Source organism: Schizophyllum commune, assembly GCF_000143185.2.
Source record: "Schizophyllum commune H4-8 unplaced genomic scaffold SCHCOscaffold_15, whole genome shotgun sequence".
Taxonomy (NCBI): domain Eukaryota; kingdom Fungi; phylum Basidiomycota; class Agaricomycetes; order Agaricales; family Schizophyllaceae; genus Schizophyllum; species Schizophyllum commune.
The window spans coordinates 354,855-382,299 of NW_026089552.1; the positions used below are offsets into that span (position 1 = coordinate 354,855).

The 27,445-nt window shown below is 58.5% G+C and overlaps 12 protein-coding genes across 12 annotated transcripts; 7 read left to right on the forward strand and 5 right to left on the reverse strand.

Moving 5' to 3' along the window:
• The first annotated feature begins 689 nt into the window (after positions 1–689).
• Positions 690–2,940, forward strand: SCHCODRAFT_02643927 (PLP-dependent transferase). The gene is made up of 3 exons (XM_003026652.2): positions 690–1,335; positions 1,392–1,563; positions 1,619–2,940. The coding sequence occupies exons 1-3, from the start codon at positions 1,123–1,125 to the stop codon at positions 2,671–2,673; spliced, it is 1,440 nt and encodes a 479-aa protein (XP_003026698.1). The 5' UTR covers positions 690–1,122; the 3' UTR covers positions 2,674–2,940.
• An 89-nt stretch (positions 2,941–3,029) lies between these two features.
• On the reverse strand, positions 3,030–6,727 carry SCHCODRAFT_02593394 (uncharacterized protein; the record flags this gene model as incomplete). Its single annotated transcript, XM_003026752.3, has 3 exons — positions 6,364–6,727; positions 6,147–6,277; positions 3,030–6,095 (listed from the first exon to the last, which is right to left on the reverse strand). The coding sequence occupies exons 1-3, from the start codon at positions 6,704–6,706 to the stop codon at positions 3,030–3,032; spliced, it is 3,540 nt and encodes a 1,179-aa protein (XP_003026798.1). The 5' UTR covers positions 6,707–6,727.
• A 374-nt stretch (positions 6,728–7,101) lies between these two features.
• On the forward strand, positions 7,102–7,612 carry SCHCODRAFT_02519870 (ferredoxin; the record flags this gene model as incomplete). Its single annotated transcript, XM_003026653.2, has 3 exons — positions 7,102–7,142; positions 7,193–7,302; positions 7,362–7,612. Coding segments are annotated over 3 exons (402 nt in total), but the record flags the coding sequence as incomplete, so codon positions are not given.
• Positions 7,613–8,614: 1,002 nt separating this feature from the next.
• On the forward strand, positions 8,615–9,705 carry SCHCODRAFT_02681689 (uncharacterized protein; the record flags this gene model as incomplete). The annotated part of the gene is made up of 1 exon (XM_003026654.2): positions 8,615–9,705. The coding sequence occupies one exon, from the start codon at positions 8,615–8,617 to the stop codon at positions 9,590–9,592; it is 978 nt and encodes a 325-aa protein (XP_003026700.1). The 3' UTR covers positions 9,593–9,705.
• Positions 9,706–10,376: 671 nt separating this feature from the next.
• On the reverse strand, positions 10,377–12,313 carry SCHCODRAFT_01183987 (winged helix DNA-binding domain-containing protein; the record flags this gene model as incomplete). The annotated part of the gene is made up of 6 exons (XM_003026753.2): positions 11,683–12,313; positions 11,375–11,444; positions 11,282–11,317; positions 11,055–11,171; positions 10,819–10,852; positions 10,377–10,474 (listed from the first exon to the last, which is right to left on the reverse strand). Exons 1-6 carry the CDS (start codon positions 11,961–11,963, stop codon positions 10,377–10,379), a joined length of 636 nt encoding a protein of 211 aa, XP_003026799.1. The 5' UTR covers positions 11,964–12,313.
• Positions 12,314–12,863: 550 nt separating this feature from the next.
• On the reverse strand, positions 12,864–14,164 carry SCHCODRAFT_02643938 (alpha-L RNA-binding motif-containing protein). Its single transcript, XM_003026754.2, has 3 exons — positions 14,068–14,164; positions 13,567–14,016; positions 12,864–13,512 (listed from the first exon to the last, which is right to left on the reverse strand). Exons 1-3 carry the CDS (start codon positions 14,113–14,115, stop codon positions 13,003–13,005), a joined length of 1,008 nt encoding a protein of 335 aa, XP_003026800.1. The 5' UTR covers positions 14,116–14,164; the 3' UTR covers positions 12,864–13,002.
• SCHCODRAFT_02681692 (uncharacterized protein) lies at positions 13,960–17,740 on the forward strand. Its single transcript, XM_003026655.2, has 9 exons — positions 13,960–14,406; positions 14,454–14,568; positions 14,619–14,800; positions 14,848–15,645; positions 15,698–15,933; positions 15,985–16,436; positions 16,493–16,911; positions 16,967–17,140; positions 17,246–17,740. The coding sequence occupies exons 1-9, from the start codon at positions 14,332–14,334 to the stop codon at positions 17,339–17,341; spliced, it is 2,547 nt and encodes an 848-aa protein (XP_003026701.1). The 5' UTR covers positions 13,960–14,331; the 3' UTR covers positions 17,342–17,740.
• Positions 17,741–18,115: 375 nt separating this feature from the next.
• On the reverse strand, positions 18,116–19,163 carry SCHCODRAFT_02753501 (uncharacterized protein). The gene is made up of 2 exons (XM_003026755.2): positions 18,550–19,163; positions 18,116–18,498 (listed from the first exon to the last, which is right to left on the reverse strand). The coding sequence occupies exons 1-2, from the start codon at positions 18,898–18,900 to the stop codon at positions 18,190–18,192; spliced, it is 660 nt and encodes a 219-aa protein (XP_003026801.1). The 5' UTR covers positions 18,901–19,163; the 3' UTR covers positions 18,116–18,189.
• A 408-nt stretch (positions 19,164–19,571) lies between these two features.
• SCHCODRAFT_02643944 (ribose 5-phosphate isomerase) lies at positions 19,572–22,105 on the reverse strand. The gene is made up of 10 exons (XM_003026756.2): positions 22,042–22,105; positions 21,653–21,989; positions 21,259–21,275; positions 21,080–21,204; positions 20,700–20,897; positions 20,445–20,585; positions 20,234–20,345; positions 20,097–20,176; positions 19,918–20,004; positions 19,572–19,859 (listed from the first exon to the last, which is right to left on the reverse strand). The coding sequence occupies exons 2-10, from the start codon at positions 21,715–21,717 to the stop codon at positions 19,791–19,793; spliced, it is 894 nt and encodes a 297-aa protein (XP_003026802.1). The 5' UTR covers positions 21,718–21,989; positions 22,042–22,105; the 3' UTR covers positions 19,572–19,790.
• Positions 22,106–22,580: 475 nt separating this feature from the next.
• On the forward strand, positions 22,581–23,479 carry SCHCODRAFT_01163716 (uncharacterized protein). The gene is made up of 3 exons (XM_003026656.2): positions 22,581–22,861; positions 23,045–23,361; positions 23,418–23,479. The coding sequence occupies exons 1-2, from the start codon at positions 22,690–22,692 to the stop codon at positions 23,239–23,241; spliced, it is 369 nt and encodes a 122-aa protein (XP_003026702.2). The 5' UTR covers positions 22,581–22,689; the 3' UTR covers positions 23,242–23,361; positions 23,418–23,479.
• A 995-nt stretch (positions 23,480–24,474) lies between these two features.
• On the forward strand, positions 24,475–26,857 carry SCHCODRAFT_02643959 (uncharacterized protein). The gene is made up of 5 exons (XM_050346365.1): positions 24,475–24,616; positions 24,674–24,702; positions 24,756–24,940; positions 25,007–25,123; positions 25,175–26,857. The coding sequence occupies exons 1-5, from the start codon at positions 24,614–24,616 to the stop codon at positions 26,443–26,445; spliced, it is 1,605 nt and encodes a 534-aa protein (XP_050197269.1). The 5' UTR covers positions 24,475–24,613; the 3' UTR covers positions 26,446–26,857.
• Positions 26,858–26,930: 73 nt separating this feature from the next.
• On the forward strand, positions 26,931–27,439 carry SCHCODRAFT_02643963 (uncharacterized protein). The gene is made up of 2 exons (XM_050346366.1): positions 26,931–27,149; positions 27,197–27,439. Exons 1-2 carry the CDS (start codon positions 26,975–26,977, stop codon positions 27,373–27,375), a joined length of 354 nt encoding a protein of 117 aa, XP_050197270.1. The 5' UTR covers positions 26,931–26,974; the 3' UTR covers positions 27,376–27,439.
• The last annotated feature ends 6 nt before the right edge of the window (positions 27,440–27,445 follow it).

A 27,445-nucleotide genomic window follows, 5' to 3' on the forward strand; every position in this document is an offset into this window, starting at 1 on the left:
CAACCGTGCGAGTACGACATATGCCTGGCCGAGTTCGACGAAGCATCGGTAACTCGTCTCCGCGCCTGCATTACTGCAAACCCCCTGGAGGGAGCCTTCGACAACGAGATGATCATGATCCACCACTCAATGCACAAATTCAACACTTTCGCAGGTTCTTCCAACGCGCAATCCCTATGCCCCTTCCCACCAACTTGCCTCCGATATCAGGCAGCCCGTCTACCTCGCCTTCACCTACAGAACCATGACGCCGCCATCCACCTGGCAGGCTGCGCCGCAATAACGACTACAGCCATAGTTACGATAATACCGACGTCCTTAGCCAGCCCATCATAATTTCACGTACCGATAATGATTCCAACCCACTTCTTGCGCGTCAGTCGCCCGCGACGCGCCCTTTCAGCACCTCCTCAAGACCGTCCGTCCTCGTCAAGAGATCACGGGCGGATGCACCACACGAACACTTACACGTCGTCCCCTCTCATCTGGCCCTGCCATTGAAGCGGGGCCTCCTCCTCCCTGTTTCTGCGTAAGTTCTCCAAGACAGGACAAGTCTGCAGATCTTCGATCTGCAGCTTTTCCTCGACACACCAAGTGGATACCTGATATGACCTAGCTTGCACGTCATTCCCCGTGAGTTCATCACAAGTCTGGACGCGGCTTATCATTCCTTTCTTGTTCCCTATCTTCATGTTCGCCGCCTGCTCCTAGTCATGTCGAGCTCGCCGACATTTTGCTGCCTATCGTCTTCGCCGTCCGTCGCAGTGCGCACCGACGTCGGCAATATCGGCATTACTCGGCAACCAAGTCACAACGTGGGCTGACGGAAATTATCGCCTCAGGGTTCTTTGCTCAGGACGACGTCGACGTCGCGGGATATTCGCCTCGACGCTACAGCAGCTCAGCAGCGCGCTCTTGCCCCGACGCCGCCTTATAAGAGACGTCTGTCCTCGGTAGCTGTTCCCCACAAGCCCGCCCTCGATTACCCCATTTCGGTCACGAGTCTCCCCCGCACGCGTCGGCGATATGATCACACGGCCCTCCGTTCGGCAAAGCCTCTTGACCTCTGCCTGCTCGCGCCAGGCTCTCCTTACACGCCCATCTCCCCGCCCACATCTCACCATGCGCCCCCTCTCGACCTCAGACCTCAACCCCGCGATCCTCAAGGTCGAGTACGCGGTCCGCGGCGAGCTTGCGATCAAGGCGGAGGAGTACCGCAAGCGCCTCGCCCTCGGCGGCGAGCACGGGCTGCCCTTCGACAAGGTCATCTCCTCGAACATTGGGAACCCGCAGCAGAAGGGCCTTGACCAGCCCCCGATCACGTTCATCCGCCAGGTGAGTCAGCGCGGGGCATCGATGCGCGCGGGGGTGCTGACCGCGGCACTGCGCAGGTTGCGGCGTTATGCGAGTGGCCCGCGCTCGAGGAGCTGGCGCCGAATGCGTTCCCGAAGGACGTGATCGCGCGCGCGAGGGAATTGCGGGAGGAGATTGGCTCGGTCGGCGCGTACTCGCATAGCCAGGGCGTGCCGCTCATTCGGCAGAGCGTAGCGAACTTCATCGAGGGTGCGTGGTATTCGCCTAATCTGCGTGCGATCTCAATGACTGACACACCGTCCAGAGCGCGATGGGTACCCCGCGAACCCGGACCACATCTTCCTGACCGGCGGCGCAAGTGCTGGTGTTTCCCTCCTCATCTCCATGCTCATCACCCCGCCGAATACCGGCATCTTGATCCCCATCCCGCAATACCCGCTGTACACGGCCACGCTCGCGCAACACCATGGTGTACCGCTCCCCTACCACCTTGACGAGGCATCCGGCTGGTCAACGTCGCTGCACGAGATCGAGGCGACCCTCGAGCATCCCCAGCATGCTGAGATCACGCCAAAAGCGCTCGTCATCATCAACCCGGGCAATCCGACGGGCGCACTGCTCGACGAGGCGACGCAGGAGAAGCTCGTCCACCTCTGCGAGAAGCACAACCTGGTACTGCTCGCGGACGAGGTCTACCAGACGAACCTGCATCGACCGGACGAGCACCCCTTCGTCTCCTTCAAGCAGATCGTCTCCCGCATGAAGTCCAAGGTCCCCCTCGTCTCCTTCCACTCCATCTCGAAGGGCGTCACCGGCGAGTGCGGCCGGCGCGGCGGCTACTTCGAATGCGTCAACTTCCCCGACGACATCCTCGCGCTCATCTACAAGATGGTCTCCGTCGGCCTCTGCCCGCCGCTCTCCGGCCAGATCGGCGTCGACTGCCAGGTACGCCCGCCCAAGCCCGGAGACGAGAGCTACCCGCTGTGGAAGAAGGAGACGGACACGATCCACGCCGCGCTCGCGAGCCGCACGCGCACAATGTCCGAGCGACTGAACTCGCTGCCGGGGATCTCGTGCGTGAACAGTCCCGGGGCGCTGTACCTCTACCCGAAGGTGCACCTCTCGGATCGCGCGATCGAGGCGGCGCGCAAGGTGGGGAAGGAGCCGGATGCTTTTTACGCGATGAAGCTGCTCGATGAGACGGGCATCTGCGTCGTTCCCGGGAGTGGGTTCGGCCAGAAGGTCGGACACTGGCACTATCGTCTCACGTGCCTTTGCCCCGGTGTCGATGACTACGTTGACGCGCTTGCGAATTTCCACAAGCGCTTCATTGCTGAGTATGGCGCGGCGGAGGAGTAGGTGTTTTGGGGTCTGTGTGCACGGTACAACAAAATGTATATCTTGGTAGGGGTTGCTATCTGGACGTTGTCTGCTCCGGTTTGTGTGCAAGATGAGAGGCGAGAAATCCGCACGTCGCTTTTACCACTGCAACTTACATTTTCACCGTGACAGTATAGATGGATTCATGAGATCAGACATGCAAATCTGGGTAGCACCCCGTGACGACGTGAGATAGTGGACCATTGAAAAAAAGTAGCAAATGAAGCAACAAGCAAAGCAGCAAAGCAATACAACTACAGCAATGTGAGTTAGCGACGGGACAGCAAAACGACAACAGAGCAGCAGAAAATAACGAAAAAGTACAACTCCCCTACCTAATCTACAATCTCATCGTCCGAATCATCAAGCGGTATGAACCTCCTTCCTTGCCTATAGAACATGTTGTTGCCCGGTGCGACCGACTGCGCCCTCGCATTGCTGAGTGCAACGGAGTGGGCACGATCATCTTTGGGAACCACGGACTGGGCGCGAGTACCTCCCTGAGGAGCGGCGGAAGCTCCGACGGCGCCAGGGAAGAATGAAGCCGAAGTCGCAGCCAGAGTGCTCGCCGACGACGGCATAGCTGTCTTCGTGGACGGTCTTGTCGCTGGCGTTGCTCCCGCCTCCCCCAACTGCGGCACCATCGGCGGCGCAGGCATCGCAAGCCTCTGTCCAGAAGCAGCGACCCGCGAAGGCATGACGAACCTCTGGGACATGGTCGACCTCTGCGCCGGCGTCGCAACTGTTGTCGCCACAGCCGGCGTCACATACGACGTCGCTGCAGCGGGAGTCACGAACCGCCTCTGCACCACGGGCAGGTCCCCCACCAACCGCTCCGGCAAACCCGACACCATCTGCTCCGGCGTCGCACGGGCACTAGCCCGCGTGAGTCGAGTCGCGGTGAAGGGCGTATGCATCCCGAGCTTGCCCTTGCCCCTGGGTGTTGGCGTCGCCATTCCGCGTGTTGATGTTGCCGTTCCGCGCGTCGGTGTCACCGCCACCGCGGGCGACATGCTCCGCAAGACGCGCGTCGACGGGGGCAGAGCGCGCAGCGGCGTGCGCCCTCGTCCTCGTCCGGTCGCCCCCCGGCCGCGGGTACCACTGGAGCCGGTACCCAACACCGACGACGAATCCTGCGTGTAGATGTCATCAACATCGCGCGTGTTCGTCCCTGCGGGCGTGCTCAGCGTATCTTCGATCATCGTCGCCACCGTGCGGGTGTTTCTGTCGCTGTCGAGAGTATGGGTGTCCCGATCGCGCTCGACTAGCGTCGCAAGGCTCGTATCTGGCTGGTTTCGCCCTGCATGGCTGCGCATGGAGGGCACAGACGAAAGCGGCGACGGCGGCGAAGCAAAGTTAGGGGACGGCGACGAAGCACCGACCTGCGGGGAAGAGGACGAGGCGAAGTCTCGCGACGGCGACGAGGGTGGGCTAGACGATGGGAACTGGAGGTCTTCGCCGGGTGTAAGCTGGTAGCCCTCGGTCGAGAGTAAGCGATCGTCTGATGTGGGTACCTCTCGGTCGTCCGACGAAAGGGCATCGCAATCCTCCTTCATGGGAAGGGTACGGTCGTCTGACGCAGGGTCCTCCATGAGCGTAGACAGATATGCTTCCGTCGACGCGAAGAAGTTCCATTCCTCAGGCGAAACCACTGAACCCTCTGCATCGACCGAGCCTTCCGCGTCAACGTCACCCTCCGCGCCCATGTCGTCCCCGCGAGCAGCATCCACTCGAGCGACGTCCATGCCGTCTTTCTGGCAAGCACCGTCTGTGCCGACATTGGTATCCTCCGAGGGCCGCGCCGTCGAGCCTTGTGACGATCTAGCTTGCACATTTTGCAATTGGCAATGCTGCGAATGTTGCGAGTGCTGAGACTGAGAACGCGGCGGACTCCTGGTTCGTCGCTGAGTGATCGTCCTGTCGGCAAACGAGCTCGAGCTTTCCGGTGGACTCGACCTCGATACGTCAGGCGGACTTGACCTCAGAATCGACGGCTCGTTCGGGAAAATCTCCGCGAGCGGGCGGCGGGGGACCGAGGACTGGCTGTATGCGGACGAGCGACGTTCGGGTAGCCCAGACGAGCGACGTTCAGAGAACCTCTTGAAAGTTTGCCCGCGAAAAGTGCTTGTAGCTGACCGCTCCGGTTGAGATGCAGATGACAGTCGTAGTCGGGTAGCACTTGCTTCGGATCGTTCGCGTACTATCGTCGGGGATCGTTCGTGTATCGTCGTCGCAAATCGCTCTCGCGCACTCGCCGTAGCGGACGGTCGTCGGAAGGATAGTCGCCTGGTCCCTCCGGATGAGGGCCGCGGAAGTCCTCCAGAAGGCAGCCGCGCAGGTCCTCTCGAGGTCGTTGGGCGAGGCTGTTCCGCAAAATCTGTCCGTCCGCTGGGTAGCGTCAAAGCAGTCCGCTCGCCCGCAAGTCCAAAGCTGGTCCTCCCGCGCGCTGGTCCCGACAAAGTCATCCTCGGTCGCTTCCTCGGAGGGTCGTTCTCAGCATCGATTCGTCGCTTCCGAGGACTGAGCGCGGTAGCGTAGCGATTTCGCTTCGATGGATTCGAAGACGTCGCTAGAGACGACGCGTTGATTGAGCTCGTTAGCGCAGCGAGCAGTTGCTCGTTCAGCACGTTGCGGATCGTATCGGGTATGTCTCGAAGGACGTCGGTTACAATCGAGCGAAAAATGCTTGCAGTGGTCGACTGCAGGGTAGCGGACAACGAGTGGCGTAGAGCCTCGTCCAGTATCTGTTGATTCGTGTCCCTCTCTGCGCTTGTACCCTCCCGAGCTTTCTCGGTGACTCCGCGAACGACATCGGTAACGATAGTGCGCACGAGGTCGGGTACGGTCGCGCGGATGACATCGGGGATAGTGATGCGAATGAGCTTCGAGACGTCCTTCGAGTTCGCGGCGAGAGCAGTTCGGAGTGTGTCGGCGATGGAGGAGCGAAGAGTCGTGCTCAGGTCCTTGGACGATTTCGCAGACGCGCCAGAGACAGCAGAGGAGGCCGCTTGTGGCAACACCGAGGCGACAGCGCCCGAAATCGACGAGCGTACGGCTTCCGGGATCGTTGATCGTATAGCTTCCGGGATAGTTGACTGCACAGAGCTCAAGACTGACGAGCGCACTGTATCCGAGACCGACGTGAGGACAGCAGAGGAGACACCTTGCGCGATGGAGTCGGGTATAGTGTGACGGAGACTTTCGGTGATTTTCGCGCCGCTGGCGTCGATGGTAGCCGAGAGCCGCTCGATAGTGGTCGTGATGCCGCCGACGGTAGTCTTGAGCCCTTCCAGCGTGGGGAAGACGGGTAAGATGGTAGTAGCAAGTGAGCTATATTGGTCTTGGAGATGGGAGATGGATTGCGCTTGAGTGTGGAGAAGTTTGTTGTGCGTTTTGTGGGACTGAGAAGTATTTAGGATTAGCGAGGGGAGACAGTTGAGGATAGGACATACCTCATCGATACTCTCCAGTCGGCTACAGACAAGCTCCATCTTCGCGAGCATGTCGCTGCGAAGTGTTTGCATTTGGGCCGCTTGCGCAGGTTCCTTAATAGACTTTTGAACTTCGCGCTGACAGCGATTGACTAGAACAACTCGGTCAGCCTTGCATATCGAGGCGCATATATGCGCTCAGAAAGCTCGTTCCAGCCCCAACAGACCATCCACGTACCCAGATCGATCATCTCACTCGCCGCGTTCTCGCGCTCCGCCTGCATCATTGCCTTCATGTACTCGATTTCGCTCTTCGCGTTCTCCACGCAGTCGATGAGCTTGCCGACGCGGCCAGAGAAGTTCTCAAAGTTCGTCTGCGTGTCAAGCAGCAGCATGCGCATGGAGGTGCCCGTCTTGTCAAGCGGTGCGCCAGGCGTCGACTGCATCGCGCTGGACACCGCGGAGGGCGACGGTCGCAGCGGGCTGTCATTGCGGATGAGGTGGGCCCATAGCGTCGAGGACGACGGCGTCCGACGCGAGGGGAACGACGACGAGAGCGATGACGGCGGCGTCGGGTCCATGGCATGAGCGTCGGGGACAGGCACTGAAGGCGGACGGGGAACAATGGGACCTGATGCGTGCTCTATTTGCGCGCGTGCTTAATTTAGCAGGGCAAGCCGCCGGACCGGAATCCCCGTGCCGATCGTTTTCGTGGTTCCGTCATCAAAGTCGCCCGCGCGCTTAAGCTGATTCTAGAGCTCGACATGCATGCTTCACGGCGCGTCTTCTCGTCTCTGTCGGCGGCGGCGAGGCCAAGGGGGCCTTTGAGTACCTCTTTGAGGGCGCCGCGTCTTGCGAGTGCTTCACGAAGTGTCCCGAGGTCGGGAGCACCAGTTTCACGGTGGCTGCATACTTCCCCAGGTGCGTTACTGGGTTCTCGTGGAGTGGAGGGGGATGCTGACGGTGTGCTCTAGTTGCACGACATGGGAGCATAACGCGACCAGAGCCGGGGACAGGGTGCGTAGCGCAAATCCACCCTGTAGTTCGCTGCTAACGTCGCTCCCCAGGATCAAGGTCCACTTCAAGGACTCGAAGGGGAACTTGATCAAAACAGTAGAGGCGATGGAAGGCGACGACATTCTCTCCATTGCACACGAATACGACATCGACCTCGAGGGTGTGTCTCTTCCATACCTCCACATCCCTCGAAGTGTCTAACATCCACTTCTTCCACAGGTGCCTGCGAGGGCTCAATCGCCTGCTCGACTTGCCATGTCATCCTCCCCGAAGAATACTTCGACAAGCTCCCCGAACCCTCCGACGACGAGAACGACATGCTCGACATGGCGTTCGGCCTCACCGACACGAGTCGCCTCGGCTGCCAGGTCCAGCTTACGAAGGACCTTGACGGCATGACGATCACTCTCCCCGCTGCGACGCGGAATATGTTCGTGGACGGTGCGTCGCCGACCTGGCACTGTTTCTGACTGTGCAGCTGACGCGCGCCCTAGGTCATAAGCCGTCGCACTAGCTGACTCAAGCGTGCATGTATTCGACGACCTTATTTATCAGTCTCGTACCCCACCTCCTACTAATTCATCATGCTGGAATTGTCTGGTCCCCGCTCCCAAACGGAAAAACTCAGTCATGCCGTCCACCTCGAGCTCAGTCAGGCCGACATTTTAATGGACTGACTACGGATTGAATATCTCACCTCTCATATTTCGCAAATCTGCGACGCGCGACGGAGTGCACAAGCAAGATATGCACTCATGATCTTGATTTTTCAGCCGACCGAGGAAGTGTGGATTCAACAACGGCGTGCGAGGCGTGCGTCCGCGCGCATACGAGCGCGCGCAACACCTAGCATACTGTCTTTTGTGCTTCAGGGCTCCCGAGCTGGCCCGAAGATTAGCAGCAGCTCACTTCCGCATGCGACGGAACAACTTGTCAAGGCCCCCATTGGTGACGGACAGGGCACTATCCGCGACAGCAAGCCATGCCCAAGCACCGTCGCAGCGTCACGATTATAGGCGGCGTAACCAGTCTCCGTTACATTTGGATCGAGGTCTACCTCGACACTGATGTGCACACTGTCGAAGCGCCCTTCAGGCTGCCTAAGGCTTGTTTGAGCCGTTGAGATTTGTATAACTGTGCTGCGACGCATGCCCACAGGGTCGGTCAGTGCCCCCTCTTTTTCGAGTAAAGCGAGCTGCGTGTAAGCCGACGTGCGGTAAGCTGACGGTAGCGAGTACAAAGCACTGGCAGGAGCGCGCAGTAAAGCGGAGAATCTCGTTGCATTCCGGGCTTCGGAGCGCAGATTGGACGTCCCTAGGGATTCGATGGTGGAAAGGTGAAAGAATATGCAAAAGGATGGACATCCCGATACCATTTCCCAATTGGGCCCTTGCTATTGTGCCCCTATACGGTAATCCGTATCCTGTCCTTAACCATCACTCGCGAAAAGCACACTGCAGTCCGCCACTCACATGGCTGAGGAACCACCTGAATTTCTTTCATCTGGGAGTCCTCTTACTGTACAGCTCGACGACGGCCAGCGGCTCGATTTTAAAATCGAGCGCTTGTTCACACCAGTGACGAAAAGCGTCGTCCTCCTGACTCGTTGCGCAAAGCTCAGCCCTGATCCCGTCGTCGTTAAGCTCTACGATCCTTGCTTCATCAACGAGCGCAATGGCGTACCCGGGTTCGGCGATTTGGAGGACGAGCCGGCCCGTCCGTGGTCACTAGCTGCTGAGCGCGGCGCGCCTTCTACATTCGACCCTTTCGACGTCTTTGAAGTCGAACCACCGAAGGACGATCCTGAAGCCCAATTCCAGCACGCTGCCCTTTGGGAAGCACATTTTCGCGCGCTCATGGAGGAATCCTTCCGGAGCGAACGCGCGGCCTATCAGGCGCTGAAGCAGTACCAGGGCAACATGCTTCCCCGACTGCTCGCGGAGGGCCACTGGGTACCACCCGACGAGCGTGCGTATATGCCGCATGCCCTCGTATTTGAGTACGTTGAGGGCAAAACGCTGCGGGATGCGCCTTTGGACGCGCTCACGCCCGACATCTGCCTCGGCCTCGTCCGCACGGTGGAGAGCTTCGCTGCGTTCGGCGTCTTTCACGGCGACCTAAACCACAATAACATTATTCTTGCGCCGAATGGACGCGCGGTCATCCTCGACTTTGGCTGCGCCGGCTTTCGCAACGTGCCGGAGGAGGAAACGGACGAGGAGTGGGCGGCTTGCATCAATTCGAAATACGAGGCAGTCTGGATACGGAAGTTGCTGCAGTCGAAGGGGGTCGAGTGTGTGGGCTACCTCGAACTGAGGAAGCGCAGATTTAATGTGGCGAAGGGATTGTGGTTGGAACCGGAGGATGAGAAGATGCGCGGGCTTGTCCACATCACCGAAGCCCGCCGGCGGCCAGATGCAGACGCTGTTAACAGCCGAAAAGACGGGTAGCAAAGGAATAGCAGTTGTGGCATCAAGTTGAAGGGATTACGCATTACAAGTTTCTTTAGAAAGGGCGCGTGAAGCATAGTTGCCGGAAGACATCCTCCAAGGAGAAGACGACGAAAGCGAAGCGACGTTCATCGATACTGTCATTGCGGTATTTTGAGCAGGAATTCGAGGCAAGTCCATGGGATGCATGGCGTATCACAGCGTGCGAGAACTTGCGGGAGGTGTCCACTTGCTTGCCTCGAGGACGCTGGGGGCATGATGGCGGGAGCCAAGTGCCTGGGACATCCTCGGATTCGGGACCGGCCAGAATTCACATGAATCACGTGGCCAGAAGTTCAACTTGAAGTTCGATTTTCATTCCCCGGCGCACTATGAATGCGCTCTCACTAGGGAGGAGAAAGGTAGCGAGTCCTCACGTTAGCTACGGCCAGCGCAAGAGGGAACAGTTTGTCCACGTCTCGCTTACAATACGATGGTGCGCAGTTGTTCATGAGGTCCGCACACTAGGGTTTCGCAGACTCAGCGAGGGCTTGCAAGCCCGGCGTTGCCTAGCATGGTAAGCACACCGCCTGATTGACGCTTGCTGTTTAGCTTGCTGCGGTGTGCGACCGTACGTTCCGAGCGCGGCAGCAGTGAGGTAAGTGAATTTGTTCTGGGGAAATAAAGCCCATATTGGGAAAATCAAGAACGCCTTGGTCGTCCGTGATATATCCGTGTACTCGTCCGTGGGGTACGTCCGCTGGCGCCGGCGCTTCTTCGATCGAGTCCGGGGGCCGGGATAAATTCAAGTGGCGATTGTGTCGTACACGGAGAGCACGGGCACACGCGGCACGCCTGCTGCGGCAAGATCAGCGATGCTGGCCAGTTGGTCTTGCACCATGCCTAGGAAGGTGCGAGAGATGTCGTTATCTTTCAGGGAAAATCAGCACGCCTCAAACTCGAAGGCGACCACAACCTCTTGAACGTATATCCCGCCCATTCAGTCTGAAGCCCAATTGCCGTGCCGTGCGCGCCGAGCGCATCGGGTTCGGGGCATGCGCATCGCAGTCATTTGTCAAGTTGTGGTGAGAGCTGGGTGAGAGTCAGGTGGGAAGAGAAGAGACCTCGCGCCCGACGTTAACGACTGCCGAGGGAGACTGGCGCCCAAAACCATCATCATTCGTCCACGGTCCAGAGTCATCATCCGTTAAACGTCCAGGCCATCACTGATATCTCACAAAACGTACTGGCGTAAGCATCATCATCAGCCGCGGCGAGTCTCTATCCGACTCGAGGAGCAAGTCTCCTTCCTCCTGAGACCGGGTCGCAGTCATCAGCGGCGCGCCGCTACTGCCTAGTAGCGGTGAGTCGCCTCTCTCCCCTCCTCTCTCCTCTCTCCTCCCCCTCTCAAACCGCCGCGACTCTAATACCGGCCCGACGACCGACTTGACGGCCGACTGCTTCCCCCATCTCCCTCCCGCACGACGGCGACGGGCCGGTTCGTCGCCTCCTCGTTGACTGTCCAAAATTCCCGTTTATCGCCCGCCCACGAGACCTTCTCGAAGACGGGGTTCATGGAGAGGTGATGGAGGACGGAGGTCTGGGGATGAGAATTAGTACTACGGTGGGAAAAACATTGGTAGGCAGATGCGTCGTCCGATATAAGCAAATCCGGAGCGATAGAGAAGGAATAGGAATGAAGATACTCACCTTCCACTCTGGCGGTGCGGTCTGGAAGTACGAATACTGAGACGGCCTGGAGTCAGCACAACTCTCAATTAACTCCGCAAAAGATACACGCACTCGGGTTTCGATGGCCCTATATATCTCCTCGAGTGTTAACCTTTGGCTGTTCGAGCCCTTGATAGCGTGGCTAGTAAGAGAATGGTACGAGTGGGGAAGGAGGGAAGGGTAACGAAGGCGGGAAGGAAGGAGGAAGGGCAACGCAAACATGAAGGAAGGGAAAGAGGGAACGGCGAAGAATCACGTGGAAAAGACGGGTAATGACGAGTGAGGAAAAAATACGGCGTGAAGGAGAACGGCGGGGAAAGTGAGAAAAAAAAATACGCTATGAGAACATTGCCATCGACACGAGAAAACTGCGCACTCACTAGATAAGCGTCGAGTACTGGTAGAGCGGTTTTTGGCCTGGCGGGGAGTCTCTCAAAGACTCGAGGCCGATTTTGGGCTGCCCAGAGTGCATGGAGTACCCTGATAGAGGGCGTCCATATGGTTGGTGGTTGGCGTCTAATGCGGGGCTGCCGCGCCGGTTGGTGCTGGGGCTCGCGCGTCCGGTCATGCTAGGGCTTGCGCGCCCGGTCATGCCGGGGCTGCCGTGCCGGGTGGTGCTGGGGCTGGACGTCCGCGAGGGCGATTGATTGAAGCCGGCCATGTCGATGTCGATTTGCTGATGGGATTTGATAGTACAACAGTGGATAGCAGAGCAGCAGAGATAGCGTGACACGTTGCAGAGCGTAGCAGATGAGAGGCAAAAGTAGTAAGTGTGCAGGCGGGCGCGTGTATGAGCGGGCAAGCGGGCGGGTGAGTAGGCGGATGAGCGGACGGGCAGCGGATGCGGAGGTGGTCGTTCAGAAGCAAACCGAAGAGCCGCTCGCTCGCGTTATAAAGCTGTATCAGAGGCCGTGGTCGGGCGTGCGATTTTACTTCTGTGGGCGCGCGTTCTCAGCTGCTACTCGCGCGTGCGTTCCCACTGCCTGCGCGGGCGATCTCATTTGGGTGCGCGGGCGATTCCATTGGGTTGCGTGTGCGCTCCAGGTGCAATCCCTGCAATCCGAGGCTGATCCCAGCTGGGCGGCGTGCGGTTTCTGTGAGAAAGGGTCGCAGCATCAGCTTCTTGCGAGGCGGCCAGGCCGCGGACGTGATTCGAAGAATCGGGGGGAGCACATGAGCGCAGCGGGTGCGAGACGGGGCTCCGGGGTGCGTCGATCGGACTCCGGTACGTAGCAAGGTACGGGAGATTGACGAGGGGGGCGTGGGTGTCGACCGGGACGGAGGTTGGGGAAAGGTTGGATAATCTGACACGTGCAGCGTCGGCCCCTTCGGCAACAGCCGATGTTCGACTTCCGCGCGTGAGGAACTCAATAAAGGGAAGACCTGAGCAGGACTCAAGTCTCAAGCTCAACATCTTCGTCGGGCACCTCGGCATGCAGAGATACATGAACCCGAGAAGGTCCCCTCCAATCTTCGCGTTGTCTTTCCTTGTGCCTGTGATCATCCCTCTCCCCTCGAGATGCTCACCGTTTACGTGTGTCCCCCGGTTGCTCGCCGCTTAGCGCAATCGACAACGGTCTCAGCTCTTCCAATGATAGGAAGCCCAGCCACCGCAGCATTCCCCTCAAGATAGACATCAACCACAGACCAGAACCATGAGAGATGGAGCGGAGTGATGACCATTAGCAAGGTGCGTAAATCTAGTTCCATATCCCGTTGTTCTGCAGCAGCACCTTCTCCCGCTTCCGGCGCTCGAGCTGGCGCTTGTACTGCTTGCGACCCTGAATGACGAGCCCCTCGTCCTCCAGCAGCGCCAGCGCGCGGTCCTCGGGGCGACGCGCCATCTGGCTCTTCGACCGAATCCGCGACCGACGCTTGGCGTACCACTCCCAGGTGAAGCGCATCACGTCGCCGTCCGCTGCGTACGGAGTGGGGATCTCCGAGTACCCGGGCCGCGCGGTGGGGTGGCGGACGTAGATGAACGAGCACGCCGCGAACGACGTCTCGAGGTATGCGGGGACGAACAGCCACGGTGCGGCATAAGGCGGGAGGTAAAAGGGCGTGAGCGCCTTCGGCGAGCCCTTGTCCATGAGCTGCTTCGTGATGTCCGCCCAGCCCGCGCGCAATGGCGGCTTGCGAAGGAACTTGATGTGCGCGGGGTCGACGGTGACCATGTCGCCCGGCGCGAGGCGCGTGTTGGCATTTTGGTGCTGAGGGGATGATTTAAGAAAAGGTTGGTGAAATACGAGCGCGTCACGACGCACCTGTTTCCCATTCAGCTTGACCTTCCCGTGCACGACGAGGCGGCGAGCCTCATACACGCTCGGCGCGAGACAAGAGCGGAAGATGAGGACGTCAATTCGGCGCTCGACGTCCGCGAACATCAAGCTCGTGACGGGCGGCAGGCCTTTCGCCTCCTCCTCCGCCTCGTACTCCTTCTCCTTCTTCCGGCGCTGAGCAAACTCTTCCAAGTTTGCCTTATCGTCGAGGACGAGACGGCGCGGGCGAGGGTCGGGGATGGTGGCGGGGAGATACCAGCGCTTGAAGATAGTCTCCTTAATGTGGTCGCCGTGGTACGCGCGCGCGCATCGTTTGGATACCCAGCGCTGCTGGAAGAGTGTTCTCGAGGACTGGTTGAAGGAGATTTCGATGCGCTTCGGGCCGTCGGGGTGTGTCCTTTGCCAGAGGTTGTATAGGTTCTCCGGCGCCCAGCTCTGTCCTGAAGTTCAGCATGCCTCCGTAGTTCGACTGGCATTGAGACACACCATACGCGGGAGTGCCCGCTTGACATTGTACACGCCGACGTCGCGCATCGTGGCCGGGGTCCGTACGACGAGAAGGTCAGACCCGGAGAGAGGACGGAGCGGAAAATCCAAGGACAATTCAAATTTCCCTATTCCGCGTTCAGTGACCGTGACGTGACGTCCATTGTTCTCCTCGACCGCCATCGCGCATCGGGAACTTCGGATATAGACACACCATACCACTATCTGTTGTGATTGCAGGACGCGACATATCTATCTACGAATATGGAGCGACCTTTTACGCCGTCAGCGCGTCCGCGGAGGAATAACCTGACCTTATCCACGAAGGAATACAACAAGGTGCGTAGCGGGTGCGCGTGCTCGTTTCCAGCTCATAAACCTACCAGGTCTCGGGAACGATAGCCTCAGTAAGAAGACACCGCCAACAGTACGAAGATATACCGGAGACATCGAACGGCCACGCGTACGCATCGCGAGACAGCGGCCGGCACCATACCCGAAGTACGCTGCGAACTGCAGACACGCGTCGCACCAAACTGACGCGTCGATAGATCATCATGAACCCTCTTTCATTGAAGAGACTTCCTTTGTGAGGGCACCCCTCAACTCACGCGTCACGTCGGGCGTCGCGTCTGCGATCGGGAAGGGGAAGGCGCGCCAGGAAGCGCTGGACCACGTACCGATCGAGATCCAGGAGGCGATGATCCTGGAGGACCTGCTCTACGTACTCATGGTGCGCCACCTCTTCTACGATAATGACGCGTCTGATCCCACTCTCAGGGCATCGAAGGCACGCACATCACCCACCACCCAGATTACAGCCCCGAAGACGACGACCCGCTGCAGGGCATTCGCTTCGTGCCCTCGCCCTCCCTCGACGCATCCCTGCGCGATCTCGTCGAGCGCATTCTCCCCCTCGGCACATACTATACCGCGATCACCGCGTTCATCGAGCAGCGGAGCGTGCTCGACTATGGGCTCGTCAACCATGCCTTGTGCGCGTCGATCCGTGGTATGCTCAAGGACTACCAGACGCTCCTCTCGCAGCTAGAACACGCGTTCAATACCTCGCCGCAGTTTTCGCTACAGAAACTTTGGTTCTACGTGCACCCGACCGTGCACACGCTCTCGCTCATCTACCACCTCATCCTCGAGCTCGGCGCGGCGGATAACGCGCCACCGGACTACTCTTCTTCGGGCTCGTCGGAGGACTCTGCCGACGCTGAGCTCGCTGCACGCGATGAGGCGCTCGGGATGGGTGGCGCGAAGCTGAAGGCCGTGTTGTCGGAAGCGGTTGCAGGGACTGGCGACGAGGATATATTGGTCAAGGGTGGGGAAGTGTTGAGCATATTGCACGACCGAATGCAAGCGATGAGCGGCGACCCGACTGCGACCGTTGTGTATGGAACACTCCTGAGGGATGCTGGGCGACCATACGTGACGATGCTTCGCGTATGGATCCGAACTGGACGCCTCGACGATCCGTATGAAGAGTTCCTGGTCAAGGAGAGCAGATTCATCAACCGCGGAATACTCGAGATGGACTACACTGACGAATACTGGGAGCGACGGTATACGGTGAGTACCATCAGTTCGCGTTGGGCGTCAAAAGATCCTAACTTCGCTTCAGCTTCGTGATGGGTCAACAGTATCTGGAGCGAAGCGTCAACATGCTGGTATACCTCCACCGCGACCAATGACAGGCCGGATGCCTGGCGGCGCGTGCATACCACCCGCACTCGACCGCTGGAAGCACAAGATTCTGCTCGCTGGAAAATACCTGAACGTCATCCGCGAGTGCGGCATCGAGATCACCCAGGATCCTGCGCAGACCAACGAAGACGACCTCGCCATGGACGATGACCAGTGCGTCCGCTCATTCTTCTTGCCCACCGTGCACTGACCTTACCGTCGTAGACTATACGCCTTCCTCGATGCCGCCTACACCCACGCCAACCGCACCCTCCTCCAACTCCTCATCCGAGACCAGGCCCTCATCCCCCGCCTCCGCTCCCTCAAGCGCTTCTTCTTCCTCGCGCAGTCCACCTTCCTCACTCACCTCCTCGACCTCGCGCACACCGAGCTGCGCAAGTCAGCGAAGTCAGCGAGCATCGTCAAGTTGCAAAGCCTGCTCGATCTAGCGCTGAACACGGACATGCAGGGCGAGGACGCTGCGTATCGGGAGGACGTGCGGGTGACAATGGCGGGTAGCGGGCTCTACGAGTGGCTGATTAAGGTCGTGAGTGTTAGCGGGGTGGGCGGCTTGGCCGGTGGAGGTGACGAGTATGAGGCGAATGGACATCATATGGTTGATGACCATGGGGGCGGTAGTGCGCGGAAGGATAAGAAAGATGAGAAGCCAATGTTGGGTGAGTACCTTTGCACACCGAGCCTTCGACTGATCTGCTGACGCGTTACTCTCCAGCCATCGACGCCCTCACCCTCGATTACACCGTCAAGTTCCCGCTCTCCCTCGTCATCTCTCGCAAGACCATCCTCCGCTATCAGCTCCTCTTCCGCTTCCTCCTCCACCTCAAGCACGTCGAGCAGTCGCTCTCCGCCATGTGGATCGAGCAGAAGGCCGCGCCCTGGCGCCGCGCCGTGCCCTCGCACCCGGAGTTCGAGCGCTGGCGCTCGCGCGTGTTCCTCCTCCGCGCACGCATGCTATCGTTTGTGCAGCAGATCCTCGCGTTCGCGACGTTCGAAGTGCTCGAGCCGAACTGGCGGGAGCTGGAGCGCAAGTTGGAGAAGGTGCAGACGGTGGACCAGCTGTTGAGGGACCATGTCGATTTCTTGGATACGTGCTTGAAGGAGTGCATGTTGACGAGCTCGAAGTTGTTGAAGGTGAGTGGTTTGGGGAAGTAGGGGGAAGGCGAAATGCTGACGAAGCTGTTCCCAGGCCTACTCGAGACTGTTGACAACGTGCTCGACGTTCGCGTTGTACTCCGCATCGTTCTCCAAGTCCGTCAACCAGGCGATCGCCGCCGCTGATGCGAACGAGGATGACCCCGGGATGGCGAAGCGGTTGGATTTCTTGAACAAGTTTGAGACAAACTTCAATCACTGGTACGCGCTTCGTTGCCTGAGAATCGAACGTTCGCTGACAATCCGCATAGGTTCAAGGTTCGTCTGCAGTAGCTGCTCAATATCGGGATGGTACTGATGCATGTATCTACAGATTCATCTCGACTGCGTGCAGTTCTACGCGTCCAGCGAAAACGTCTCCCTCCTCCCTCTTGTCGTGCGGCTCAGCAGCATCAAGGCGTCAATGTAGGCTCTTCCGACTTGCAAGTTATCTCCATCCGGGAAGCACGGTCTACTCCTCGGACGCTTGCTGTGTCCTTTCGCTAAATCTACTGGCACCGAACTCTTGTCCCTCCCTGTATGTTTATCTGCTATGTCGCTGTCTTCGCTTTCCAACGAAAAGGTCGCGTCGCTGTATACTAATCAGTATCTATAATGATACCCCTGCTTTCTCAGTATGCGCGATCAGCCCTGCTCGAATGCATTACCTCTTCCCGTCGCAGCGGCAACTGCCTCCAACTCCAGACTCCAATGACGAAGAGTCGAACCAAGCCACCTTTTCCGGGGCAACCTCACGAAGAACTCAACGCGTTCAGGTCGGGCGCTGCTACGAATCACATATGGCATTCAGAGGGTTCCTTCAACGAGCTACAATTACAAGCAATACAATCGAGAGATCTGCGTATTTTCTGGATTTTTTCTGAGACGCAAGAGGAAAAAAAAAAAGAATACGTGCTTGGGAAACGCCCGAAAGCATGCAGAGCTCGTCCAGAAGCGACACATGCTGCAGCGTTAGGCCACGGAAGTACAGTTGTCCGGCTAACCTGTCGTTCACCTCAACGTCAGAGACGCGTAGTTCGTCGAAAGTCGATCTATTTTACACCAAAGACTTGCGAGACGCACAGCGGTAGATGAAGGGTCAGGTCTCAAGTCAAGTTCGAGTTGGGAAACTCGGCAAATCGCGGCAGTAACCACGGAATGGTCACTCTGTCAACCTCTTCACCAGGGAGAGTCGCTGCTATTGAACCTCAACACTGTTCAGCCCGCATTGAATTGGTCAAAGCTCCACAATAAATTATACACTGTATGGCTGTAGCATTATACCGACGCAAACCGGTCGAATGCTGGCGAGTCTGGGGATCGACAGAGCGTGCGCGGCGTGCGCGACCGGACCCGTACGGCGTCGCGGATGATGCGGAATGGCGAGCGCGACCTCTCGGTAGTAGAATTTTGCGACTCATCCTCCAGAGTCTTCCGTGACGGAAGCAGGTTCGCGTCGTGTCGACCACTATGCTGGCATGACTCGAAGCCATAGTCGACCAGGCTTGCGAGCAGTTGTCTGCGAAGGTCTGGTTCCGTCGCCTCGCTCAGGCCGCGGACAGTAATGATGCTCGCCTTCGCCAGTGCCTGAAAAGACTTGTCAGAGACCCGACCATATACGAGGATCATCGTACTTACATCCAACGCGTCCACTGCCCAAACTCTCGGGCCATAGTCCTCACAATCTCGGCGGTTATACGCACTGGCGACGCAGAGGTCCTTCACGAGGACATTGTACAGCGCAGCGTGCTTCTCCGGCGGCACCTGTGCCACGAAGTGCAGGCTGAGTACGTCGCCAGCATCGCCAGTCTTCTCGAAGTGCTTATGCCAGACAGTCGGGATGTACGAGTCGCGGTTGATCTGCCAGCGGTACGCCGTACAGCCGGAAGAGGGCTTGGGTGGTACGAGCAGCAGTGCGACGCGGAGGTCATCCACTAGATAGTATGCGAGATAGAGGTTCCACGAAGTGGGCGCGGACTTCGGCGACATTGCGGGTGTCTATCGAGTTGGTTTCTTGGCGTCTTCGTCGGCGTCTGTTGAGTCTGCAGTCGCTCGTAGCTGAGGATGTGGTGGTTCTGAATAGACCTCCCATGCTTTCCATCTCGTTTTATACCTGCGAGTCAGGACCAATAGATAGATAGTCTTTTACAAGAGATGCCCGTTATGGACGTGGCCTCTGTCGTTGTCATGGTTAATCAATCGCGGATGTCCTTTGTAACTTGTCGTAGCTGCGAGAGCAAAGGTTGTCAAGTGTAGCCGAGCAAGTATGAAGACCTGGTCGCCGCCTCGCTGAAAACATGCGGACAGCGAGTGCCGGTGTGGGGCGCCTGAAAGAGATGAAAGAGCCGAGCGTCGGCAGTCGCCGAAGCTGCCGATCCGAGTGCCCACGTGCTATTTCTGCTTTTATGGCCGTTCTTGTCGACAAACAAGTTCTCCCTCGCGCTCTATTATAGACCGCAAGTCGCTGCTTGGGTACAAGAATCTATCCGCAAAATCAACCTCAGTGAGGACAGATTCGGTCCACTGCCCTTCTGTGTCAGTGTACAGTACGCTCCCCAGCTCACCGCGACGCTACGATTGCCGAGGGAACTCGCACCATCCAGCCCACCTCGTAAACGCCGTCAATTCCGCGCAGTGGATGCGGCTTATCCGGTCAGACATTGCTTCAAATAAGTTACTATTGCTAGCATGTAGGGATTAGTAGACAGTGTACTTCCGTATGGTACATTTGGAACAGTGCTTCGTCTTGGGTCTACTGGGGGAGACGGCGCTTGGGAAAGCGACGACGCCTAGGTCATTTGTTTCGCTGGCGATCATGAGCCTGAGCCTAAGGTGGCCTCATGGCCGACGGTCAAGATTGCGCGAACGACGAGGACGGCTCAAGGAGTCCTGTCGGCGTCAATCTTCTGCACACGCCCATCGTTCCACTTGACGGTGACCGTGCCGTCCTGTACCGGACAGTCAGTGAGTCAACGAGCCCATTTGCACGTTCGACATGGTACGCACCTCATTGCCGAAGTAACACGCTCGCGCCATCTTGCAGAAGAGGCCGACCTCGACGACGCCGGTGATGAGCTTGATTTCATGCAGGAGCTGGGAGCGATTGTCAGTCCTGATACCACATGTACGAGCCTTTTCTTCATGCGCAGTCTGCGTCGCAGACCGCAGAATCACGAAACCCTCACCTTCGCTGGATCCTCAAGCTTTTCGGGCGGGAAGGGCGCGTCGATGATGAACATGCCATTGTCGGAGACCACCGGGCCGGCTGGAAAGCGTGCCAGTCAGCCTTCACCCCTACCACCTAACGCCGCCTACGACGCACCCTTCGCCACTGCCATCCGGAGCTTCGCGTCCGGCGAGCCCATGTGATGTAGTCGGCTCAACACCTGCAGGTAGGCGAACGGCACCACCTCGATCGGTACGCCTGGCTTGAACTGCGGGTGTGTTAGCGCGAGGTCGACGAACGTTGGTTGGAGTAGCGATAGTATTAGTAGCAACAACAACTAGGATAGGCGTCGGCAGCCCACACATACGTTCGTGCCGAGGACGTCTGAGTTCTTGCGGTAGTCGGCGACGACGACCCATGTCTTGGCGGCCTCCGCGAGCACCTTCTCGCGCAGCTGGCATGCACCACCGCCCTTGATGCAGTTCAACCCGCGCTCGATGCTGTCAACCTAGAGCCAGTCATCCGTCAGTCACTTGTCCGCATACAATACGGCAGTACGCTCCGCTGGCCAGCGCACAAGCATTCCCGCTAACCACTCATAGGCCAGCTATTCCCGACTCACCTCATCCGCGCCGTCAATCGTCACATCAATATCCCCGAACTGCTCCACGTCGCCCAGGTTCAGCTTCGAGTTCAAAATGAGCGCCTTGCTCTGGAAGCCTGTCGGCACGAAGATGCGGTCCCGGTTCGCCTCCGCGCCTTGCGCTACGATACGCTCGACGACGTAGGGGACAGTGGACCCGGAGCCAATGCCGATTATCTGAGAAGGGCTAGCGTGAGCTTGGTGGGTCGGGAGGGGATGCGCGAGGGAGGCGGGGAGATTGACAGACGGGCATGGGACGGGCAAGTGGGGAAGGGGCGCAAGCTATGACGACATCGCTTGCTGGCGAATGAGATGATCGCGGGGAAGGCGCGGAGAGGGCTGGAATGATCGACACGCACCTTCATGTTCGGGGTGACGAACTCGTCGACGGCACTGTGCGCGGCGAGCTGCTTGGAGCGCTCGATCGCGGAGAGGATGGGGGGTTGAGCAGGGAGGACAAGGACGGGGTCGGGTTCATGATGGCCTGCGAAAACGGTATCAGCGGGGGGATGATCGAGGATGGTAGGGGGGTACGCACCGGCATGAGGGGCTGGCCTGGGTAGCGCAGTAACGGTGATCGTAGACGTTGTAGACATGGTTCAAGGCGGTATACGAGTGATGATCGCGAAGAATATGCGCCCACAGCAAGTCGGGCGAGGTTCGTGCAATTTGTGTGTCGACGCCAGGACGTGCGTCAGTGGTAGCAATGTCGGGGAATAGGAGGTAGAGGTGAGTGAGATGAGATGGCAGATGAGGGAACGATGAGAAGGCGGCGGAATAATATTTGTACGGTCGGCGGTATGCATCGGCGTTACGCGGCGCGTGGGGCCGAAGGACAGACGGGGTGACGGAAAGGTGTTCGGGGAGCAATACAAGGATGGCAGCAAGCCCGTCAGCGGTCGCACGTCGCGAGCGGATGGCAACAAACGTACGAGGGCATCGGGACCGGGCTGCGCGGGAGCTTCTGGATGAAGCCTTGGGACGCGTAGAGCGACATGCTGGTGTGTATGTGCTGGCGGTGCGTGGGGGATGTTGTGGTGGGGATTAGGGAGCGCGCGAGGGGGTGGGGACGGCCCGGAGGAATGCGGTGGCTGATTCTTGTTGGCGTGAGATGTCTGATCGGGAGAGAGACAGCGCGTCGGGCGCAGGTGACGGGCCTCTGAGCGGTAGCCACTGTCGACTGATGATGAGGGGAGATGAGGGGGAGGTACCAGGACCTATATGTTCCCGCTATTGCTGATACTCGTCAAGGGGTGAATGGGAGTCCTGCTATCGACGGATTGAGCCGTGCTATTGAGACGGGGGACGAAAGAGAGCGTACAGTAATCGACACACAGGTGACGGGCGAGTGCTCACGTCAAGAGCCTTCCGTAGTTGCCTCTGAAGATCTTCTGGTGATTGGTTTGGCGTAAAGCAAGTGCATGATGCTCTGTAAGCGCCCGGGCCGCTGCTAGCGCACGTGGGTGTTAGCATGACTCACCAACTTCTGACCGACCGGCAACCATCCACATAGCCAGTCAGCTTCATTTACTCACCGTAGGAATAGACCTCTCAGGATCTGTACTTCTCATCAGCACAGTATCGCCCTTCTCTATGGGACGCTCGACCTTGCCCGATTCCGAGGGCCGATAAGATGATGTCGTCGGATGAAGGGCACATATGTGTGCCTGCTTCTATGAAGGAGACTATGTATACAAAGCCTACTCCAAGGGCTAGAGGAGAAGTTGCCGACCTCGAATAAGGCCCAATTACTACCGGGAGGAAGCAGAAAATGAACCGTGACGCAGGTGTGACACTACCAGTCACGTGCACGTTGGCACGTTCGGAATCGGACCGCGTCTCGCGGCCGCTGCAGACGACGGCGACGACAGCTTCGGCGAAGTCAGTGGTCATTCTCTCGCTACTCCCTCACTCCCTTCAAAGCCCTCTTCCCCTCGATACGCTTTTGCTTGCTGCCCCTCCGCACACTATGTCCACCACCCAGTACACCCCGCGGGAATACCCCAATGCGAAGCCCAACAGGACCTGTCAGCCGCCGCAGACGCGGTCGAGGATCTCTATGATGCTCTGGAGGTGGAAAATATGGGTGGAGGGGACGCTCATCTTTTCTATGCTGGAGCCTTGGGAGAAGATTCTCATTAGTGCGTATCTTACTTCTCCGCTCAGCTCCCCCCATATCTCCCTCCCTCTACGCCTTCTTCTCGCCTCTTGCTGCAGTACCACCCATACATCTCTCACCTCCTCGAACTCCTCTCGCCTTGCGTCCACTCTTTCAACACATCCCCACCCGCTCAGTCGATCATACTCACGCGCCCTCCCCACAGCCTCGATCTTCCTCGTCCTCTTCAGCCTCATCTTCACCGCCATCTTCAAGTACCTCCCGCAACACGTCCTCGTCATGCACCGGCGCGCTGTGTACTACATCTGGGGCGAGGGCAACGCGGAGGGCAATGCCTTCAAGGAGTGGTCGGGCGCGGCGAGCACTGCCGCGTTCGGGTCGCATATCGCGACGGAGCTATGAGATGGCGCGGACGCGCGAGTGGAGTGAGATGGTGCCAACGGAGTGAGAAGGTGCCGGCGGAGGGACAGAGGATCTAGAGAGGTGTGGGGAATGGAGGCTGCTTTGGCGTGTCATAGATTGGTGAGTTGTGTTCGCGCTGTGGATGGAGCGGTGTGTACTCACTCGGCGCTTGACAGGATTTCATCATGTGCTCTAGTGTATAGTTCGCGGTCTTAATCTCATCTATGTGACCGACTCCTTCTCCGCCAGGGTTGCCTACCGGGCAAGGCGTCCGACCGATATCGCCAAGCGCCCTTGTCGCGCGGCCGCCTCGACCTGGAGTCTTTGACGTCTTCAAGTCTTCCGGCCTTGGACTTAGGACACGGGGATCTTGCAGCGGCCTTGTCTAGATGACCTCGAGGGGAAGACGTGCTTCGTGCTATCCGCACCTGCGATTTCTGCGACAAGGCGCCCTTACTCAACGCAGCTGCTCGTCAGTCCGCGCTTCTCATTCCTACGACGGTCGTTCTTAGATGACCGGTGAGTGAATAGCTTCTGCTATCGGATGATACCCATGACGCCCGGATACCTAATGAGGCAGACAGCAGCACGGTCTATTGCAGCCTTACGGCTCTCCGGTCTCCTGCACTGCCCTCCCTCGTCAACACCACGTTTTGTTCGCAGGAATGTTCGCTTTTTCCACGCAACGCGTCATGGCACTCGAAAGTACACCTGCTGTGCAAAAGGTGTCTGAAATCCGCGTCACTATTTGGCGTATTTGTTCGACTGGAGTTGCGGGACTGCGCAGCCTCGAGAATCGGCGTCGGGAACGGGGCAGGATCTCCATTTGAGAGCCTCGCGGGATGCGCTGGCATTGCAACGGTGCAGCATGTGTTTAGAGCATCTTCAATACCCGACTATCGCCACGCTTGCTATACTGGGCTCGAAGACGATACGAAGAGGACGCCGTGGCTTCGATGGGTCCATGGAGGCACGATGGTGGATGCAAGGACGGTCGTTGGTGGAAAGTGCCGTGCATATAGACATCAGCTGCTGCATATGTTGTCGATGGCCCATCCAGCGCTGCTCTCGAACGTTCGCATGAAGCTCGGGTGGAGCGAGGCAAGAGAGCGCAGATGAAGGCGGCCTTCCGGATGGAGCTGTATCCCTGTTTGGCTCTGTTGACTGATGGCCGGGATTCGCCATGGTCTGTGCGTCAAATAAATGGATCGCACCCCGGCGACATATAACCACGTTCCCCTTCCTTCCCCCCTCATGTTCGTTCAAAGAAGTATATCAGTGCTAGTGCTCTGTGTTCCCTAGCACGTCTTGCGCTCGTCGCTGGCGGGGCGCGCTTAGCGCAGCGCCTGGCGTCGTTGGTTACTCTACAAATATGGTGGGCCTTCCGAAAGTTCCCTGCGCATATGACTGATCGCCGCGATCGCGCTCCCAGGTCCTCGTTAACAACATAAAATATGCCTGGTGAGTATCGCGTCCCCCATCCCCGCTGGACGATGACTGACCGATCGTCGCAGTGGAACCTGCATCAAGGGTCACCGATCCTCAACCTGCAAGCACTCTGATCGCCCGCTGTTCGAAATCAAGAGAAAGGGAAGGCCCGTTACGCAGTGCGAGCACTGCCGGGAGCTGCGGAAGACGAAGCAAGTGCACGTGAAGTGCGTATGCGAGAAGGAAGGCGAAGTCGGCTGCGCGAAGTCTGGTGAGCCTCGCTACTTAACGGGGGTCATACGGTGGGCTCATCTGCAAGACGACGCCTCGATCGCAGGTTTGTCCAAGGCCCTGGAGCAACCCGCGTTCCCCAATGGCTTGCCGGAAGCGTTGGGTGCGTCGGCTACTCTCGGGGTCGCGGCGGACAGGACTTCGGCGGAGCCAGAACATAGAGGTGCATCCACCGATCGCCGTTTCCTCTGCCCCCTTGCTGATCCCGGCACAGAAGAAGTCAAAAGCAGCTGCAAATCCGGCTCACAATGCGACTGTTGCGTCCCGCGCGCGCCGAAGGCGAAGGTCAAGGTACCGAAGCCCCTGCGCTCGTCGCCCGCTCTTTCCGTCAAACCTGCGCTGGCCATCAAAGCATCACCTAGCCCCCAACACCCCGAATTCCCCCTATTCCTATCCGATTCCCTCGCGCTAGAGCAGGAGATGCTCGTCACCGATCCCTCCGTTCTGCACTCTGCGCATGACCCGTCGATCCCCCACGCGGCGCGTGTCCGTACCCACCCCAACGAGTACAGCCCGTATGGCAGGGCGTACGATCAGCACGCTCATTACCACGGACACTCGTCGCCGATCGACAGGCCGTCGTCGTCTGAGCATCGCGAGCGGCACCCATCCTCACAGCCTACCAACACAATGCCCAGTCCTACGCTTCCGGACGACTTCGCGACCTGGTTCTCCGAGCCTTCGCCGTTCTGCCAGGTTTCGGACGGATACAATAGCAATCGCCTACTGGATATGTCCGCCAACAACGGCAGCGCAGAGAGCATGAGCTCGGCGTACGATTCGGCGCCCGACATGGGCAGCCACATCGACATCGACATGAACCCTCGCATCGTCGCTAGCGAGTGGATCGGTCACGCGCCGACGGAGCCCCCAAATAGCACATATCCCCCTACGCTTCCTCGCATCGAAGTTCCTACGTTCACCTCGGAGGACCGCGTCTTCTGGGACAGCGTGAACGTAGCGGGTATGCGCTCGGCGCCCAATCTGTCCCTCTGTATGGACTTCGACGGGCTCGGCTGCGCCTGCCCGCCGGGCGCCTGCCGCTGCGGCGCGGCGGAGTGTTGGACGGACTCCATGTCGTCGTTGTCGGACCCCATGTCATCCATGCCGTCTCTGCCCGACTCGATGTCGGAGGTGGCCTACTCGGACGGCATGCCTCCCATGCCGGATTCGATGCTTTCTATGCCGCCGGATGCGATGTACCATCCGCATCTATCCGCCATGCCCGACCTTATGCGTAGCCGGTCGTCGTCCAGCTCCTCGTCGTCCGGCGCGAGCTCGGTGCAGAGCTTTCGGGACGCGTTCGGCACCGGGGGTGGCCATATCGCTCTCGATGCCGGCAACCATAACGGCGTCGACGCAGGCAGCCAGAACACCCTCGACGCAGGGGGCTCCCGTGGCGTCTTCGATGGCGGGTGGTTCTCACAGCTTGCCGGCTGCGCGGAGGACTTCGCCGCAGGACGCCCGATAGACGAGTTCTGGTGAGGGGGAGGGTGCGAGCCCATATCTTCTCGAGGGGCGGCGAAGGCGGTTTCAGCTGTGGTGGCGAAGGTCCAGCGTCGGTGGTGCAGTCGTCGGTGAGGCCTCCGGTGGTCCTCGTCTGGCGGCGCATCATCCGACGACAAGGCGGAGAGACGCAGAGAAGCATAATAAACGACGAACGGTCTCCGGCACGACTATGTATTCACATACGTGTATCTTTCCCTATATTTTCTGTACCCTAAGCGGTGCGGTCTTATACCTGCTTGCAATGCAATCTATTCGCTTTTAGATCCATATTCTTCATTCGCCATGACTGACCACTATATTGCTGAACATGGTAGAAGGAAATTCCTCGTCAAATTTATGGATGTAGTAGCAATGTTATGCAGTATTTGTCTTTATGGGCGCGCAGGGCCCTCCTTCCCGTTTTGGATAATATCGTTTCTCGAAGCGAACGTTGATGGTCTATGGCCCTATGACACCCCGCAGTTGCGCACAGCGAGCGCGTAGGAGCCTCTATCCTCAGATAAGAATGTGTAGCCGTCTCCTCAGCGCTCTGCTCTCATCCGACGTGTGCGCTACGGCGCCCAGAACCTCATTGCTCTCAACGGCGCTAGATCCATTGTATCTTAGTTTCGAGTCTTCAAGCAAGCGGCAGGATGATTCAAACAGTGCAGGAACAATGGCGGAAACTTGTCGATCGGAAGGTGAGCCATTTCGTACCAGGAGCGCGGTGTGCTGACCAGCGCTCCAGACGTGACACGACGCGTCCGGACGCGACGACAAAACGTCGGTCTTGGCACACCATTCAATATTTGCGGCGGACCTCTTTTGTTCTTTGTTGTCTCTCGAAATCTCCGACTGGTCTCTCCTAAATCGCCAACTGCCCTTTGCCCGATCGCACTGGTCCCAGATCGTCGGGTCGCCTGTTGACCCCGCGCAATGGGACATCACAAGAATGCTCGCCGCGTGCCTAACGAAGGGCTTCCGTATTCAGAGTCCG

Coding starts and splice junctions, on each gene's coding strand:
- SCHCODRAFT_02643927 (XM_003026652.2), top strand. CDS start 1,123: ATGCGCCCCCTCTCGACCTCAGACCTCAACCCCGCGATCCTCAAGGTC. Junction 1,336..1,391: donor CGATCACGTTCATCCGCCAG/GTGAGTCAGCGC, acceptor GGCACTGCGCAG/GTTGCGGCGTTATGCGAGTG. Junction 1,564..1,618: donor CGTAGCGAACTTCATCGAGG/GTGCGTGGTATT, acceptor CACACCGTCCAG/AGCGCGATGGGTACCCCGCG.
- SCHCODRAFT_02643938 (XM_003026754.2), bottom strand. CDS start 14,115: ATGCGCGACGTCGGCGTGTACAATGTCAAGCGGGCACTCCCGCGTATG. Junction 14,017..14,067: donor AGCGGGCACTCCCGCGTATG/GTGTGTCTCAAT, acceptor ACTTCAGGACAG/AGCTGGGCGCCGGAGAACCT. Junction 13,513..13,566: donor TCAAGCTGAATGGGAAACAG/GTGCGTCGTGAC, acceptor TCATCCCCTCAG/CACCAAAATGCCAACACGCG.
- SCHCODRAFT_02681692 (XM_003026655.2), top strand. CDS start 14,332: ATGGAGCGACCTTTTACGCCGTCAGCGCGTCCGCGGAGGAATAACCTG. Junction 15,646..15,697: donor ACTGGGAGCGACGGTATACG/GTGAGTACCATC, acceptor ACTTCGCTTCAG/CTTCGTGATGGGTCAACAGT. Junction 15,934..15,984: donor CTCGCCATGGACGATGACCA/GTGCGTCCGCTC, acceptor TTACCGTCGTAG/ACTATACGCCTTCCTCGATG.
- SCHCODRAFT_02753501 (XM_003026755.2), bottom strand. CDS start 18,900: ATGTCGCCGAAGTCCGCGCCCACTTCGTGGAACCTCTATCTCGCATAC. Junction 18,499..18,549: donor GGGCAGTGGACGCGTTGGAT/GTAAGTACGATG, acceptor AAGTCTTTTCAG/GCACTGGCGAAGGCGAGCAT.
- SCHCODRAFT_02643944 (XM_003026756.2), bottom strand. CDS start 21,717: ATGTCGCTCTACGCGTCCCAAGGCTTCATCCAGAAGCTCCCGCGCAGC. Junction 20,177..20,233: donor CCGGATGGCAGTGGCGAAGG/GTGCGTCGTAGG, acceptor CACGCTTTCCAG/CCGGCCCGGTGGTCTCCGAC. Junction 20,005..20,096: donor AGCTTGAGGATCCAGCGAAG/GTGAGGGTTTCG, acceptor AATCGCTCCCAG/CTCCTGCATGAAATCAAGCT.
- SCHCODRAFT_01163716 (XM_003026656.2), top strand. CDS start 22,690: ATGTCCACCACCCAGTACACCCCGCGGGAATACCCCAATGCGAAGCCC. Junction 22,862..23,044: donor TTGGGAGAAGATTCTCATTA/GTGCGTATCTTA, acceptor CCCTCCCCACAG/CCTCGATCTTCCTCGTCCTC.
- SCHCODRAFT_02643959 (XM_050346365.1), top strand. Junction 24,703..24,755: donor AACAACATAAAATATGCCTG/GTGAGTATCGCG, acceptor CGATCGTCGCAG/TGGAACCTGCATCAAGGGTC. Junction 24,941..25,006: donor AGTCGGCTGCGCGAAGTCTG/GTGAGCCTCGCT, acceptor CCTCGATCGCAG/GTTTGTCCAAGGCCCTGGAG.
- SCHCODRAFT_02643963 (XM_050346366.1), top strand. CDS start 26,975: ATGTGTAGCCGTCTCCTCAGCGCTCTGCTCTCATCCGACGTGTGCGCT. Junction 27,150..27,196: donor GGAAACTTGTCGATCGGAAG/GTGAGCCATTTC, acceptor CCAGCGCTCCAG/ACGTGACACGACGCGTCCGG.